The sequence below is a fragment of the Delphinapterus leucas genome, chromosome 4 (assembly GCF_059928025.1).
Source record: "Delphinapterus leucas isolate spDelLeu-1000000601 "Yukka" chromosome 4, BTC_Dleu_Yukka2, whole genome shotgun sequence".
Classification (NCBI taxonomy): domain Eukaryota; kingdom Metazoa; phylum Chordata; class Mammalia; order Artiodactyla; family Monodontidae; genus Delphinapterus; species Delphinapterus leucas.
In genome coordinates this window covers 48,340,597-48,356,265 of record NC_143132.1, presented here as the reverse complement: position 1 = coordinate 48,356,265, position 15,669 = coordinate 48,340,597, and the positions used below count along the sequence as shown (strand labels likewise).

At 36.9% G+C, this 15,669-nt stretch overlaps 2 protein-coding genes across 6 annotated transcripts in view; one reads left to right on the top strand and one right to left on the bottom strand.

Moving 5' to 3' along the window:
- The window catches only part of ABI3BP (ABI family member 3 binding protein), a 261,606-nt gene extending 253,068 nt beyond the window's left edge, over positions 1-8,538 (top strand). Inside the window, exons 63-67 of the mRNA XM_089910463.1 lie at positions 2,669-2,748; positions 3,542-3,571; positions 4,194-4,355; positions 5,657-5,779; positions 7,179-8,538. Of these exons, the coding sequence (XP_089766589.1) occupies positions 2,669-2,748; positions 3,542-3,571; positions 4,194-4,355; positions 5,657-5,779; positions 7,179-7,294 (511 nt within the window). The 3' untranslated portion in view covers positions 7,295-8,538. The remainder of the gene's footprint in view (positions 1-2,668; positions 2,749-3,541; positions 3,572-4,193; positions 4,356-5,656; positions 5,780-7,178) is intronic.
- Positions 8,539-8,788: 250 nt separating this feature from the next.
- Positions 8,789-15,669, bottom strand: part of TFG (trafficking from ER to golgi regulator) — a 44,930-nt gene continuing 38,049 nt past the window's right edge. For 3 of the 5 annotated variants that reach the window (XM_089910455.1, XM_022590265.2, XM_022590413.3), the window contains 2 exons: positions 13,126-13,221; positions 8,789-9,609 (listed from right to left, as the gene is read on the bottom strand). In XM_089910455.1, the coding sequence (XP_089766581.1) occupies positions 9,227-9,609; positions 13,126-13,221 (479 nt within the window). In that variant the 3' untranslated portion in view covers positions 8,789-9,226. The remainder of the gene's footprint in view (positions 9,610-13,125; positions 13,222-15,669) is intronic. The other 2 variants (XM_022590334.3, XM_022590485.3) reach the window with 1 other exon arrangement.

The following is a 15,669-nucleotide window of genomic DNA, read 5'->3' as shown; positions in this document are numbered from 1 at the left end:
GAAGATATACAGACTGCCAATAAACATGAAAGGATGCTCAACATCACTAGGGAAATGCAAATCAAAACCACAATGAGGTATCACCACACACTGGTCAGAATGGCCATCATCAAAAAACCTACAAACAGGGCTTCCCTGATGGCGCAGTGGTTGAGAATCTGCCTGCCAATGCAGGGGAGACGGGTTCAAGCCCTGGTCTGGGAAGATCCCACATGCCGCAGAGCAACTAGGCCCATGAGCCACAACTACTGAGCCTGCGCGTCTGGAGCCTGTGCTCTGCAACAAGAGAGGCCACGACAGTGAGAGGCCCGCGCACCGCGATGAAGAGTGGCCCCCGCTTGCCGCAACTAGAGAAAGCCCTCGCACAGAAACGAAGACCCAACACAGCCAAAAATAAATTAATTAAAAAAAAATCTATGAGCAATAAATGCTGGAGAGGGTATGGAGAAAAAGAAACCCTCTTGCACTGTTGGTGGGAATGTAAAGTGATACCGCCACTATGGAGAACAGTATGGAGGTTCCTTAAAAAACTAAAAATAGAACTACCATACAACCCAACAGTCCCACTAATGGGCATATACCCTGAGAAAACCATAATTCAAAAAGTCATGTACCACAATATTCACTGCAGCACTATTTACAATAGCCAGGACATGGAAGCAACCTAAGTGTCCATCGACATATGAATGGATAAAGAAGATGTGGCACATATATACAATGGAATATTACTGAGCCCTAAAAAGAAACGAAATTGAGTTATTTGTAGTGAGGTGGATGGGCCTAGTCTGTCATACAGAGTGAAGTAACTCAGAAAAAGAAGAACAAATACCATATGCTGACACATATATATGGAATCTAAAAAAAAAAAAAAGGTTCTGAAGAACTTAGGGGCAGGACAGGAATAAAGACGCAGACCTAGCCTGTCATACAGAGTGAAGTAACTCAAACAGAAAAACAAATACCATATGCTAACACATATATATGGAATCTAAAACAAAAAGGTTCTGAAGAACTTAGGGGCAGGACAGGAATAAAGATGCAGAGGAGATATGGGGACCTATGTATACGTATAGCTGATTCACTTTGTTATAAAGCAGAAACTAACACAACATTGTACTCCAATAAAGATGTTAAAAAGTTTTTAAAATAAATAAATGAAAACCCTGCATGTTTTAATCCGCATATCACAAAGTTTGGAAAAGCAAAGACAATAAGAGTACAATGGTTAAAAGCGTCATTGCTCTTAACTGAAAAATAGGAAAATAATTATCTCTTGGGGTTTGTGTGTATTACTTTTCCTATGTAGTATCTGGTACATAGTAGGAACTCAAAAAATGTTCACATTGTAATGCTAGAATCTGTCTTCCTTATAGATTCCAGCAGTACCTCAATGGTCAAAAATCTGACTCCTTGAGCCCCAGAAAGTTCTGTTATTGCTCACTTGGTATCCTCTGTACCAAATTAAGAGCTGTCATCCTTCTGTTTTTCACTTTTTTCTAAAGTATTTTTTGTGTTTTGCACTCTTAGTCAATTACAAACTTTTTAAAAACAGGAATTATCTCCCAAAAGTCTTTCACAATTTTGAAACTCAATCAATTCTACAGCTGACTCAAGCTGGTTTTACATTCAAAATTACTTTCCTGCTAAGTCTGCTACTGAAAGGAACTCTTCGTTTCAGACAAACAGCAAATAGCTTTACTGTTTGAACTTAAAAGGGTTTGCACTGCTTGAGTATTCTATGGATGAAATTTGTCAAATATTGCATAGTAATTTAGTGCATAATTCTTAAGGACAGAATCAAACATAACTGCAAGGGATATGGGCTTATTTTGTCTTTTGTTTTTTTAACATAAAGGGTTAAGGGCCTGGCCCATATAAATCTAGTTTATAGAAGGACACTACCATGCCCCTACTCAGAATATATCGTGGCTTCCTATGATCCACAGAAGACCCAAGTTCCAGGAGATATAACCAGGAACTTCTTGCAACAAAATATTTTCATGTACATCTGTTCCCATAGCTTATCTAGTAGTTCTCAAATGTCAGTGGGCACAGGATTCACCTCAGGAACTTATTATAAATACCTCTCTGGAACCCCTCAAAAAGGGATTCAGTAGCTAGAATGGAACAAGAAGTCTGCACTTTAAACCAACTTTCCCCAGTGTAGCTCTATCATGTGATTCTGACATGGGTAGCTCAAACCCCACAATGAAGAACACTGCCTAAGTCTATGGCTATACCCAGGGTTGGGATAATAAGGAATAAAAAGGAATTTATTCTGCGCTCCCAGGAAGTAGCTAAACATTTGAAGGAAACTGAGGCTCTTGTTACTGGAATTAGCCTGGGTCCACCACATACCTCTTTTCCTGTATGTCCATTAGCAACCTGCCCAGCTATTTCTATTAATTTGGAGTTTTTAAAAGACAACAATCTTTTTTATTAACTTAACCCTTTTCTTCTAGAAAACAATTAGACAAGCTGTTTGAACAGTAGAATTAAAGGAATTTTTCTTTCCTGAAGCTTCTTCTAGAACATATGTCCATTCACTGTCATGATGATTTCAAAACAGAATCAGGAAGGATGTCGGTATGACAAGAAAATTGTTTGTTTCCTACCACTTAAGAACATTATTTCTGTTTTCTGTTTGTTTCTTTTCCCCCCTACACAGCTATGAGTTCCAGGTGAAACCCAAAAACCCACTTGGTGAAGGCCCACCCAGCAACACGGTGGCATTCAGTACTGAATCAGGTAATCACATCAGCAGTAATTCCTAACAAGGATATAAAGGGTCACCATGTTTTGCATAGCTTGTTTGAAACCTAGCTAAACACTGGGTAAAGCATTTGATTTAAAAAAAAAATCCATTTGAAAAAGCAAACTGATGAAGGTACCCTTAAGGAAACACCCCTTGGGTTTTTCCTCATTTATCTTGATGTCAGAAAAACATTAGGCATATCAGTTTAAAAGAAAAAAAGCATATAGTCAGTCTATACTCAATAGTGCATGAATGCTCCTCTCCATGCCTAGAATCTGTGCCTATAATCAAAATATCAGACGCTCAGCCACAGCATCCAGAAAGGGAATTCATGTGAGTTTTTTATGATGAACAGCCGTGAAATTTTCTAATTTGGCCTAAGTTTCAATTCCTTAATGAGATACATCTGTACTCACAGCATTAGTGTATAATTTTTTACACCAAATGCAGTTCATGGCATCTTGGTGATTTTATCATCAATAGTTTTTTTTATGAAACTAAAAGAGGAAGATTTTAAAATGGAAGTAAAATCTAGAACAGCAATGAAGACTAGTAACTACACAAATCACATATAAAAGATACAGCTGAGTACGTGGCGGAGGAGATTCTCCACTGCAGAACAATTCCCCAAACAAAATATACAATTTTCAAATTTGGACTGTAGTAAGAGTGTACCGTTTTGCAAGATTCCTTAACAACTGTAAGCACCCATCTTCTTCACTATGTCACTGGAACACTGGGACTTACCTAATAACCTCTGACTCTGTCTTTGCTGTTTCTCCTTAGCTGACCCAAGAGTGAGTGAGCCAGTTTCTGGTAAGTACCTACCTGGATGAGAACACAACTACACGCTTTCCTACAGTGATTCAACTAAACGGGCATGGTAGAATTTTAGTCATGATTTCACTTTAGTCCATTTAGTCTTCTTAGAATATCAATCAGGTATGAATGCTTACCTAAAACATTCAGTAACATTGACAGCCTATGTTGTTTCAGGAACAAGTTGAATATTTTAAAACTTGCTTTCCATTCTTGTAACAGACTAGCTCAACTTTTCTGTTTAATAATTAAGTCAAGATACAGGACCCTCACTTCCACTTTTAATAACAAGTCACATTAAAGCAACTGTTTAAATTGTATAATATGCTGCAAAAAAAGAAACCTAAATTTGCTCCTAAAGGGATGCTGTTCTACATTGAGCACTGCAGAGGCTAGTCAACTCTGACACATACTGCTCCAAGATTTACCTCATCATTGATGGAAATTTAATTGGGGGTTTACTCCTATATTTTTGGCTCCAATATTTAGCACTGGAGAAAACCAGCTATCAGCAGGTTGACAATGAACTTGGCAAACTGCTTTTTTAAAAGCTTTTAAGACAGCTCTTCAGGACCGAAAGTCAAATACTAAACTCAAACCATGTGCTTTCCTTATGCAGCAGGAAGAGATGCCATCTGGACTGAAAGACCCTTTAATTCAGACTCTTACTCAGAATGTAAGGGCAAACAGTATGTCAAAAGGACGTGGTATAAAAAGTTTGTAGGGGTGCAGCTGTGCAACTCTCTCAGATACAAGATTTATCTGAGTGACTCCCTCACAGGTAAGCACGGCCATCAGTTCTGTTTTGAGGATTATCCTTCAGGAAATGCTTTGCAGCATTCTGTAACTTAGCCTTTTCTATGGACAGTCCCAGACACGAAGGTGTGATGTAAATACAAGTTTCCTTTTTGAGCAAGATGTTATTGGAATCTTAGGATTTGAGACATGCTGTAAGAAGGTAAATAATGAAAATGCAATCTGAAACGGTGCCATCGTGGCAAACCTGAATGTAGAAAAACTAGTCACATCCAAGCTCAATTTTGTTACAGCCAGCCCAGGATAAAAAGCCTACTGGTAGTAAAAAGAGTGTATCTAACAATAATCATGGAAGGAGTATGACGTATTTAAGATTTTAAGTCTGTCAGAGACAAGAGCAAGATTAAAACACTGAGCCAGAAGGGCTATAACCCCTTGCTCCAGACTCAGTGGGTTCATATTCATACAGTAAAAATTTTAAATAAGATTGGCCCAACATAGAAAGGTAGACATTTGCTCAATCATTCAACAGAACTATCTGCTTTGTTCAGACATTGTTCCAGGTGCTGGGGACAAAGCAGGAAATAAGACACGTTCCTGCTCTTTGTAGCTTACAATCTAGCGGGGAGAGACAGAAAGCGAACATGTAAATAAGAATTTCATATAGTGCTCTGAAGGAAAAAAAAAGGGTGAAAGAAAATGGCTGAATGGAATGAAAATGGAGGAAAAAAATGGCTGAATGAAAACTCTTTTAGTTAGAATGGTTAGGAAAAGCACCCCCCTCAAAAGGTAGCACTTGTGCCGAGAAGAAAACTATAAGAAGGAACCAACCACGCAAAGATCGAGGGATAAAGAACCAGAGGTAGAGGGAAGAGAAGCACAAAGACCTGCAGCAGAAAATGCCTCGCCGGTTCCACTAGTGTGGCTGAGGCTTAGTAAGGGGGAGATCAGGCAGCATGAAATCGTGCGGAGCTAGGAAACCAGGTAAGGACTCCCGGGTTTTATTCTGAGTATAACAGAAGACTGCTGGAGAGATTGATGGAGGGGCGTAACACTATCTGAGTTGCGTTTTTAAAAGATGACTAGACTAATCTGTGAAAGGAGGAGGGGAGGAAAAATAGGGAAAAGCAAGAGTGAAAGCAGGGACGCCAGCTGGGAGACGATTCCATAGTTCAATCAAGGAACACTGGTGGCTCGAACTGGAAAGGAAGGGGGGAGAAGTACAAGAACAAGGAAGACAGATTATTTGAAACAATTTGATTATTTCAGAGTCCTCCCATATCAAAGGCAGCAATACTTCATGATCCTTTTAATTTGTTTTTTCAGGAAAATTTTATAACATAGGTGATCAGAGAGGCCATGGAGAAGATCACTGCCAGTTCGTAGACTCATTTTTAGATGGACGCACAGGACAGCAATTCTCTTCTGACCAGTTACCCACCAAAGAAGGTATGTTTTCTGAGCCTCCTCGTAAGTAAGAGGCTTTTACAAATTAACCCAAAAAACATTCAAGCTGAGAAAATCAATCACTTTAAAAATAATTCTGTAGTACTACTACTCCATCTGCCTAGGAAAAAGGACTTCCCACATAAGACCTTAACAGGAAGACTTTAATAGAAGTTTCTTCACTTTCCTCCCATTCCTTAAGACTCTTTTCCTTAGAGCTGAGGGGAATTACAGAACATCTTATGTAAATCCATTCTACTTTAAGAAAACCTGAATTTTCAAAAGCAGCTATAAAAGAGCAGCTTAAAAACAGCTATAAAAAAGAAGCTTAATTTCCCCAGCTTAAATCATTCATGCACTACTTTTACGGTTTTTGTCATACCGAGCACACAGGCATTTTTTTTTTATTCCTTTTTAAAAAATTTTAAAGAAATTCAAAGCTTTACTACTACTGTAGAAGGAAAAAAGAATGTTACTTGCCTTATAAATAATTCTATAAATACAATTAAAATAGAAAAATTCTGCTGAGAAATGACTAACCACTGTAACTTGCTACGGACACATTAGCACCAAGCTGTTTAGTAAGAATTGAAAAGACTGAAAATTAATTTAATCCCTGTCCAGGTAGGGTAAGAAAGGGTAAATTACACATCCATGTTACTCAGGAGTTACCAAGAGGGGCTTGTTAAATACTTAAAATTATTTGACTAGTCTTTTCAGCATCACATTTTGGTCACTGGCACTAAAAATACCAACCACACTAAAAGGTGACTTAATAAGATCTGTGAACTCATTATCAGAAAATTGAAACTGCTGCCTCACAGGAACCGGATATACAATGTACTGTAAATTGTGTCTATTTCTGTAACATTTTACATTCACAGCAAAATCTTTAATCACTTAGTGTAGGGTCCTTGAAGGAAGATTTCATCAAACTTTAGTTCTGAGAAATCTAGCAATCTTAGACCAACCCTTCTTTTGTTTCCTAACATTTTAGTACAACACTCCTTTAACCAGGTAACTTCATAGACCATCACTAGGCTGTAAAGTACAGAAAGTACACTTTTACGTAGGTCAAAGTGTGTACTGAACTTGGTCAGTTATACTCAAACAAAACATGAAACCCCTCCAACTCCTGCCCCCTTTCAGCTTTCTCTCTCAAATACTACCAACCATCCCATCCTAGATTAAGGCAGATGTCAAGGAGTTTCAAGTGTCCCTGATGTTCAGCTAGCCATTACCACCTCAGGAAAGACACCAGGGCCTCTCTTACTATCCTTTTTCTAAAATACTCTGCTTCACCTAGAGTAAGCTTCAGGCATTCAACGACACCCTTCAACCTATGAGCACTGAGGACAAAAATATATCATAGCAGCTATTAAAATTAATTATTTTCTCTCAGGCTATTTCAGAGCAGTTCGCCAGGAACCCGTCCAATTTGGAGAAATTGGTGGTCACACCCAAATCAATTATGTCCAGTGGTATGAATGTGGGACCACAATTCCTGGAAAATGGTAGATGCTGCAATCACGTTCAGAAGTGCCTTCTGTTTCATCATGGCAAAAAATAATTGGAAACAGTATGGTGTTTGTCACATGCATTTAAAGCTCTTATGTTTACTATGTATAAAAGTTTAAAATCTAATTAATAGCAATATTAGATGTTTACTAGGAAGATTGCTAAGAATATTTATCAGGTTTTACAAAGTCATTTAAAGAAAGCAAAATATTGACATTAACAGAATAACATTTTTGGGGAAGCTGGCTCCCTATTCATGGTATTTTAAGAGATCATTTGTATATTATTTATCACACTGTTGTAATGATGTTTTGAGATACTTTTATAACAAAATTAACATCAAAAAACTAATATACTTTTTAAAAAATACTTACTATTATTCTGTATTCTTCCTACTGGTGAGTTAATTCCATAAACCTCTACTTGGTTTAACTTATTAGATCAAATTATCTTCAGCATATATATCTGGGGGAAAAAGGTGCTAATATTCACATGTTTATTTAAACTTCAACTTTTTAGCAACAGCTGAATATCTTTTCTGAAGCGTTTAAATAGTTAACCATTCATGACAGTATACATTTCCTCAAATATCTGCGAACTATTGAAAAGATTTTGTTTGAATCAGTAAATTTCATTTCAGTTATAAATAGAATTGAGAATTATATATAGCGTTTCAAAATACATATTTTTTTCTTTCTCTACCCATAAACATGTTACAATGTCTGAATGTTATTTGTCAAACTATCCCTTTAAGCAGTTGTGTTCCTACTGTTTTTAATATAATTCTAATCAAGCTGTATACAGAGACTGACTGTAAAGTCTAAGCACAAAAGGATAATGCATGATGAGATCCCTGCCATTTTATAGGATATTTACTATATTTTTACACAGAAGATCTCTAGGGAATGAATGTATCAGAGGCTGTTTTCGTAATTCTGTCTAACCCAACCTGTAATGAAAATCTGACTCGTTTTTATGTAAAAAAAAAAAAAAAAAAAAAGTATTTTTCTCCTTCATTTGGGGAGGGAGATGGGAATGCTGCATTGTTGCCCTCATCCTTAAAGGACCTTTCTGTGCTTACCACCTTTCACCATGCTTCAGTTTTATCAATACTTCATTTTATATTTTTCAAACAAGTATAAACTCTGCAATAAAGAGATGTAGTTTTTTTAAGACCGAGTTCTTCATTTCTGAATGGTTCATTTCTATAAGGAAAATCACAAGTTATTTAGGATCTACCAAACCCCCCCTTGTATCTTTTAATACTGAATCTATTGTGTTTATTTATATATAATAATATTATATAATCTATCTTCCTGTGAAATCTAGTTCACAAGAAAGGCATAAAAGATAAAAGGTCTATACTTCATTTTAAGACCAAAACATCAATAAGGATTTGTGTTTTTTCTCATATATATATATATATATATATATATATATATACACACACACACATATAGTGTCAATGACTAAATTAAATTACAAGACCACTAATGGATTCAATCATCTTTCTTTATTAACCTATCAACGTTTGTTACATTTATACATAATATCTAGTCTTCGCAAAGGGATCTACTTTAGTACATCATGTTAATAGTAAAAAGCCAAGTAAGATGGCTGAACTTCAACCTAGCATTTTAATATCCTCTGGACAAGGCAAGCTAGAAAGTCAATCACTTTGCACACATGTAAGAGTAGTGTTCCAAAATAACTAGGGAGCTGCTACAATTTTAAGCAGGGGAGGAAAAAAACTTTCATTTTGGTCTTTTTTCTTCCAGCAAATTAACTTTCAATTAACAGCAACAATGATATCATAAAAAAATGCTCTGCTTTTTAAACTTGTGAACTTCAATACAAATTAAAAGAGTAGTATTGGAGTCTTTTGGGAGGCAAACAGCTAGCAGCTACATTCATCAGTGTAACTGAGCCTCCTTATCGATAACCTGGTCCAGGTTGGGTATAGCCCTGACCAAAGGGAGGACGGCTACGTGCATAAGGGTTAGACCCACTTGGAAGAGGGGTCATGGTACTCCCAGGAGGTGGAGTGAAACCTGGTCTTGGTTGATAGGCCCCGGGTTGGCTTGGAGCCATTCCAGGTTGTGAGGCAGGGGCCACAGTGTAATTAGTGGGCTGAGAAGTTTGGGTAGTGTAGGTCTGTGGAGGGTAACTGCTCGCCTGGTACTGCTGTGGCGGCTGAGCAGCAAGTTGCTGAGGCTGACCAGAGAAGGCAGGAGCCGGTGCCTGGGAAGCTGGCTGCTGGCCATATCCCTGGAACTGCTGAGGTTGCTGGGGTCCAGTCTGCTGACTGTAGCCTGCTGAAAAGGCAAAACGTACATATCTTATTTTTCCTTTTGGTGACCAATTTCCAGAGAATTAGTCTTACTGTTATGGACAAAAAAAATGAGAAATTTAACAAACTTAATCCTAAGTATTTATGCACCAAGTAGAGTAGCAGAGTCTATATTTCAAGACCACATAGTATCCAAGAAGCACTTTCTAGACAATTTTGTAAACCCTCTAAAATTAAAACCACTATGTATACTTCTTCTACTTCAACTCCTCCTACACTGTATAATCCCTGAGAGCAAATTCCTGTTCTAGCATAACTCCCAGTATAGAGTAGATGTTCAAATGATAAATGCAGGAATTAATGCAAAAGCTAGTCATTAACCTGGTTCTGAGGGGCCTGTTTAATAACAGTACCAAATAAAAACACATTTTATTTGTAGAGAATGAATATTTTTAAATGAAACAATGGTGCTACAAATACATCTTATTGTGCTAATGAGATGCTTTAAGGTTTATTCACTCTATAAAAACTAAGCCATTTAAGAATAAACATTAAGTGCCAATTTTCACAATCCTTAAAATCTTTCTTTTAGATTTGGTATCTGATGTAAAGGTTTTTGCCTTTACAATTCAAAATTCTGGCTTAGCAGTAACAATGTAACACACAGAAAGCATATCATATTGCCCCACAAAAATCAACATCTATATTCATTAGTTACTAGGATGTAAAGTCTTTTAAAATAAAAGGTCTGCTTCACTAAAAACTTTTATCTCTACCATGAAACACACCTGCAGCTACTTGCAATGAAACCTCTCCAATGACTGGAATCCTGTCAGCATTAAATACCAGATACATAAGAAAATTATTAAAATATGTACAACCCTGCATTTAAAAAAATAAAAATAAAAAGGATTGAATGAATTTGAGTATATTCTGAACTCACCTTGAACCTGGGTTCAAAATTTACTCATGAAAGAAACCTTTCTGACACAGTCCATGAATAAAACTGGAAAAGGTCACAGAGGGAAACTGCCAAAGTGTCAAGAGTGTCAAAGATGGTCCAATGTTACCACCACCACTTAGTCTCCAAGCAGAGTATTTACTTGACTATTTCCATATCTCCCAAATTCAAGTTAATAGGACTAGCAGGATCAGAAATACAGAGATAATAATTTGAAAAGAACTAAACTTTACTCAGTGAAGACCCTGACTAAAATCATTAAGAGCAAGCTTAATTTTTAATAAGTAAATCAAATATCTAATGCATTTTACTCATGGCAGTATCTAAATACTGAACTAAAGTCAATTCATGATGAAATCTTGATGTCATACAATTTCTCCTATCCTCTACATAAAATTTTTTTACTGTAAGTTTTTGGAGAAACAGAAGGACTCAGTTTTTATACTGAAAATATCTATTCAACTTAAGATTGTGAGCAAAAAAAAAAAAGCTGTCTTCTCATCCTGGCAGGTGAAATCTAAACTGGCTTAACAGCATCTGGGGACAACCATATCTATTTTTCAAGAGAGGGAATAACCCCTAAGGGCCTAAGATGCTGTTTCATTAGCAACCTACTAGTCTTTGACCATAATATAGCAATACCTCTATATGTATATACTCTCCTCCTCCCACCACCATCCCCCCTCCCTTGAAAAACAAAATAAATGAGTAACTTTGGTGCAAATTGCCAGAAATGGCAAGAAATGGAAATTCTGTGGTTCTTTGAATAAATGAATTTTAAAGAACAAGGAGTCATATGGTCCACAAAGCCTAAAATATTTACTATCTAGCTTTTTATGGCAGAAAAGTCTGCCAACCCCTGGTCATGGTTGGAGAATGTAGAATGATATAGGGAAGTCATTAACTACAAAGTCAAGGATACTGGGTTCTGGTCTGGTTCCCCCACTAAATGGCTGCATGTCCTTTGATGCATCACAACTCTCTGAACCCTAGTTGTCTCATTTATAAAATGAGTGGGTGGGACAAGATCAGAGGTCCCCAACCCTGGTTGCACTTTAGAATGACGTGCAAAGCATTTAAAATAAAAAAGCCTGAGTCCCATGCTCGACCAAATAAAACAAGATCGCTGGGAGTAGAGCCCAGGCACCTGTAACTTTCAAAAAACACCTCTCCAGGTGATTCTGAAGTATGGTGAAGACTGAAATCCCCTGGATTAGATAACTAGGTCTTTCCCACTCTAATATCTATTATTTCTACAAATTATATAATTTGTAACACAGATTTGCTTTAAAGGACTGCATCCTAAAAATAACCTTCCCCCAATATTATAGTCCAAGTTCAAATTCATTCCACCTATTTTATATAATTAAAAACTAGCCGTTACAGGTTAAATCACTCCACAGCAAATCCAATCCAAATAAAAATTGTTCTTTGTGTTAAAATATGTCAGACTCCAATGGTAGAATTTTATGGTCTAATTCAGGGGGTCAGCAAACGTTTTTCTGTAAAGGACCAGATAGTAACTATTCTAGGCTTTGGGGGCCACATGGTTTCTGAAACTTATAACTGCAGGGATGGTGTTTTCACCATAAGTTCCAAGCAGATTTAAGGGAAAAAAAAGAGCACACACCTACTTTAAGAATTGTTGTACCCTGTCATTTTTACTGAGGAAAATGATTAGGCTTTTTTGAGTGGGAGATCCTTAGGCTCACTGGCAGCAGTCTACTATATGGAGCTTTAATCTCAGACTTTTCGATGATACCTAAGTTAATGTTTATATTAAATGAGATAATGTGTACACAAGGGATTGCTAATGAGGTTGACTGTTTTCCCCCATGTTTATTGCATGTTCTTTGCTCATTTTTGTAGAGTTAATCTTACTACTTTTCTAAAATTACAGTTGAAATTTTGATATTTAAATCTTTGACTGTAAAACAAGAGTTGAACACAAAATTCTCAGATATAACAAATGTAAAAACTACCTGAATTATAACCACAGTATTCAAAGCTACACTGAGAGATTTTTATGTTCTTAGTTGCCTGAATTACGTTTTACACAATTCTACTTTTATGGCCTGTTTTTGGTATTCCTACATACTTTTGGGAGATTTAAAAACCTGTGTAGCTTAATTTGGTTCTTATTTAATAAGACCACCTCTTTCCATGTTCCATGGAAAGTTCCATGAGGGAACTGTTAATGCTTTTACAGGTACTAAGAGTACACTGGGATAATGTGTTACATATAATGGAGGAAAAAATGTTGCATTTTTGTAGCTCTACATCACCCAGCAGGTAAGTCATCACATCAGTAGGAGGTAACTTCGTATTAAAAACTTTTTTATACTACAGGTTACTACTGAATCATCTACTATGATTTTAAGTTTTACCTGCCCACTGGAAAACTGAAATGGTGATTTACAGTAAAAATTTTTATGCAAAATATTTAAAAATAAATAAAACAAGTGTTATTCCCCCCCCCCAAGTAAATACTTAATACCTACTATAACAAATCAAGGAATTAGGGGGAAAGAATTAAAGTTTCTTGAGTACAGAGACAGCTCCCTCTGGACACCCGCTCACCTGCATACTGAATACCATACTGCTGCGTCGGCTGGGGGGGCACCTGTGGCTGAGTGCCATAGCCAGCCTGCTGCGGGTACTGCTGGTACATCTGACCTAAAAGAGACAAGACAAGGCAAAGAGGCAGGTTTAACGCAGCAGAAGAGAAACGCTTTCAAAGCACATTTAATTCTCCCCCCATTCACACACATAAACACACTGAGAACCAAGACACAAGAATGTGTTTGTTCCCCTCTGTCTATGAAGAAGAGAAGAATGAACAATTTAACAAGTGTGGCCACTCTGCTGTGGAATAACTACAGAGAACTTTAATCGGCAGCAAATAACATGAGTGGTTACTTCAGAAATTCCAGAAAAACTAATGTTTTCAAACCCAACTGTCAACAGATATGTACTACTAATGTTCAGTAAAAATCAATAAATAAAAATTTGAGGAAAGGGGCAAATACCATTAATAGCTCCTGTGATTTCCAAACACGTAAGAATTTACTGGTTCATGTCCTTATCATCTCTATTACTTTACAGTTGTTCTAATGGTGGATTTAGCTAGATCTAATGCCTAGAGAGCAATAAAACTTGCACTGTAATATCTAGCTAGAATTTAAATTTTTAAAAACTCTAGCTAGTATTTAAATCTTTAAAACAACTTTATGTTGCTGAGTCTTTAAAAAATATTCAAACTACCTGCTGTTAATCAAAAGACAACAGGTAAATAGCATACTTTTGGCGGAAAAAGACAATGACTAAAAAAAAGTCAATGCATTTTCTAGTGGCATTCAAACTGAGATGCAGGAGGCAGCTAGTGCTCACAGGCTGCGATCCCAGGATAGAACCCACGCTACTGGACTGGGTGCCCAGCTCTACGTACTGCAGCACTAAATGAGCTATGCCCTTATTGATAGCCAGATTATTTCCTAGCCAGCAGTGGTATGCTTTTTATGATAGAAATAAAATTTGCTTAACTATTTTTAAGCTATTAATCCTCTTCCCAAATACAACCAAAAACGGACAAAAAGTTTCTTAAATGCTTTCTTAATGGTTCAAGATTTATCGATAGCACAAAAGGTAGTACAGAAGTTAACCACCTTTTAGAAGGTACTGCCTTAATCCTAGATTGCATTTCATAACTAAATTTTAGAACAGAAGTGGCCAGAATCTGGTACAGAAATATAATCAAAGGGGAGGAATATGCATAGCATTTGACAGTGGGTTCTAATTCCTAGAAATCAGAAGGATTAACTCTACAATACAAAAATGAGCAAAGAACACACAATGAATACATAGGGGGAAAAAAAAAAATCAACCTCATTAGCAATCCTTTTTTCAGTACAGAAAGATTAAGCAACTTACCTGGGGTCAATACATCACAGCTAGTAAGAACCATCACCAGAACCCGGGCATAACTCTAGAGCGTTAGCTTAAAAGGAGTTTTGTACATGTTACCTTGTTTAATATAAACATTAACTTAGTATCATCGAAAAGTCTGAGATTAAAGCTCCATGTAGTAGACTGCTGCCAGCGAGCCTAAGGATCTCCCACTCAAAAAAGCCTAATCATTTTCCTCAATAAAAAAATGACAGGGTACAACAATTCTTAAAGCAAGTGCGTGCTCTATTTTTTTCTTAATCTGCTTCGAACTCATTGTGAAAATGCCGACCCTGTGATTAAATACTATCTCTACAAAGTATTTCTTTTACTTATTTTAAATACACTTCATTCAAGTCCAAAACAGGACTCTCACTCTCTGTCACAGTATTCTGAAAATTAAGAAGTCTGTGTTCAGTTGTAAACAATGAAGAACAACTTGACATACTTGAAGAAGGAGAGAGCTACAGGATATATTAAGTGAAAAAGCAAGGTGCCAACAGAGTTTAGAGTAAGCTATGATCTGAGGGAAAAAAATATATAAGCTACGTTTTGTGTATTATATTTTCAGAAAGAATCAATGGTAGAAAAAAGTAAAAGCAATAAAATATATTACCTAGGGAGAAAGAGAATAGGATGAAGCAAAGAGTAATGGTGAGGCCTCTAGGACTAAACTTTGTGACACAGATTGGTAGCCAGCCTCTATGATGACCCTCAATGACTCCTGCACATGTATAGCATATGATAAGGGGCTGGTATCCTTTATATTTTTAGAAATTAGAAAGATTAACTCCACAATACAAAAATTAGCAAAGACCAAGCAATAAACACATGAGTATTCACTCTCTTGTGTAGTCCCCTCACACTGAATAGGGCTGACCTCTATATCATTAGAATATTGCAGAAATGACAATGACATTTCTGAGGACACGTCGTGAAAGACAGCCATCTCCTATTACTGTCTTGATCATTCACTCTGGTGGAAGCTGCCTGTCATGAGGTCACCCAAGCAGCCTATGAGATCCATGCGGTGAGTAAATGAAGCCTCCTGCCAACAACCATGTGAGGGAGTCATCTTCGAAGTGAATCCTTCAGTGCAGGTTAAGCTTCAGAAGGCTGTAAGCTCATGAGACCCTGAGCCAAAACCACCAAGCTAAGCGTCTCCCAGATCCCTGATTC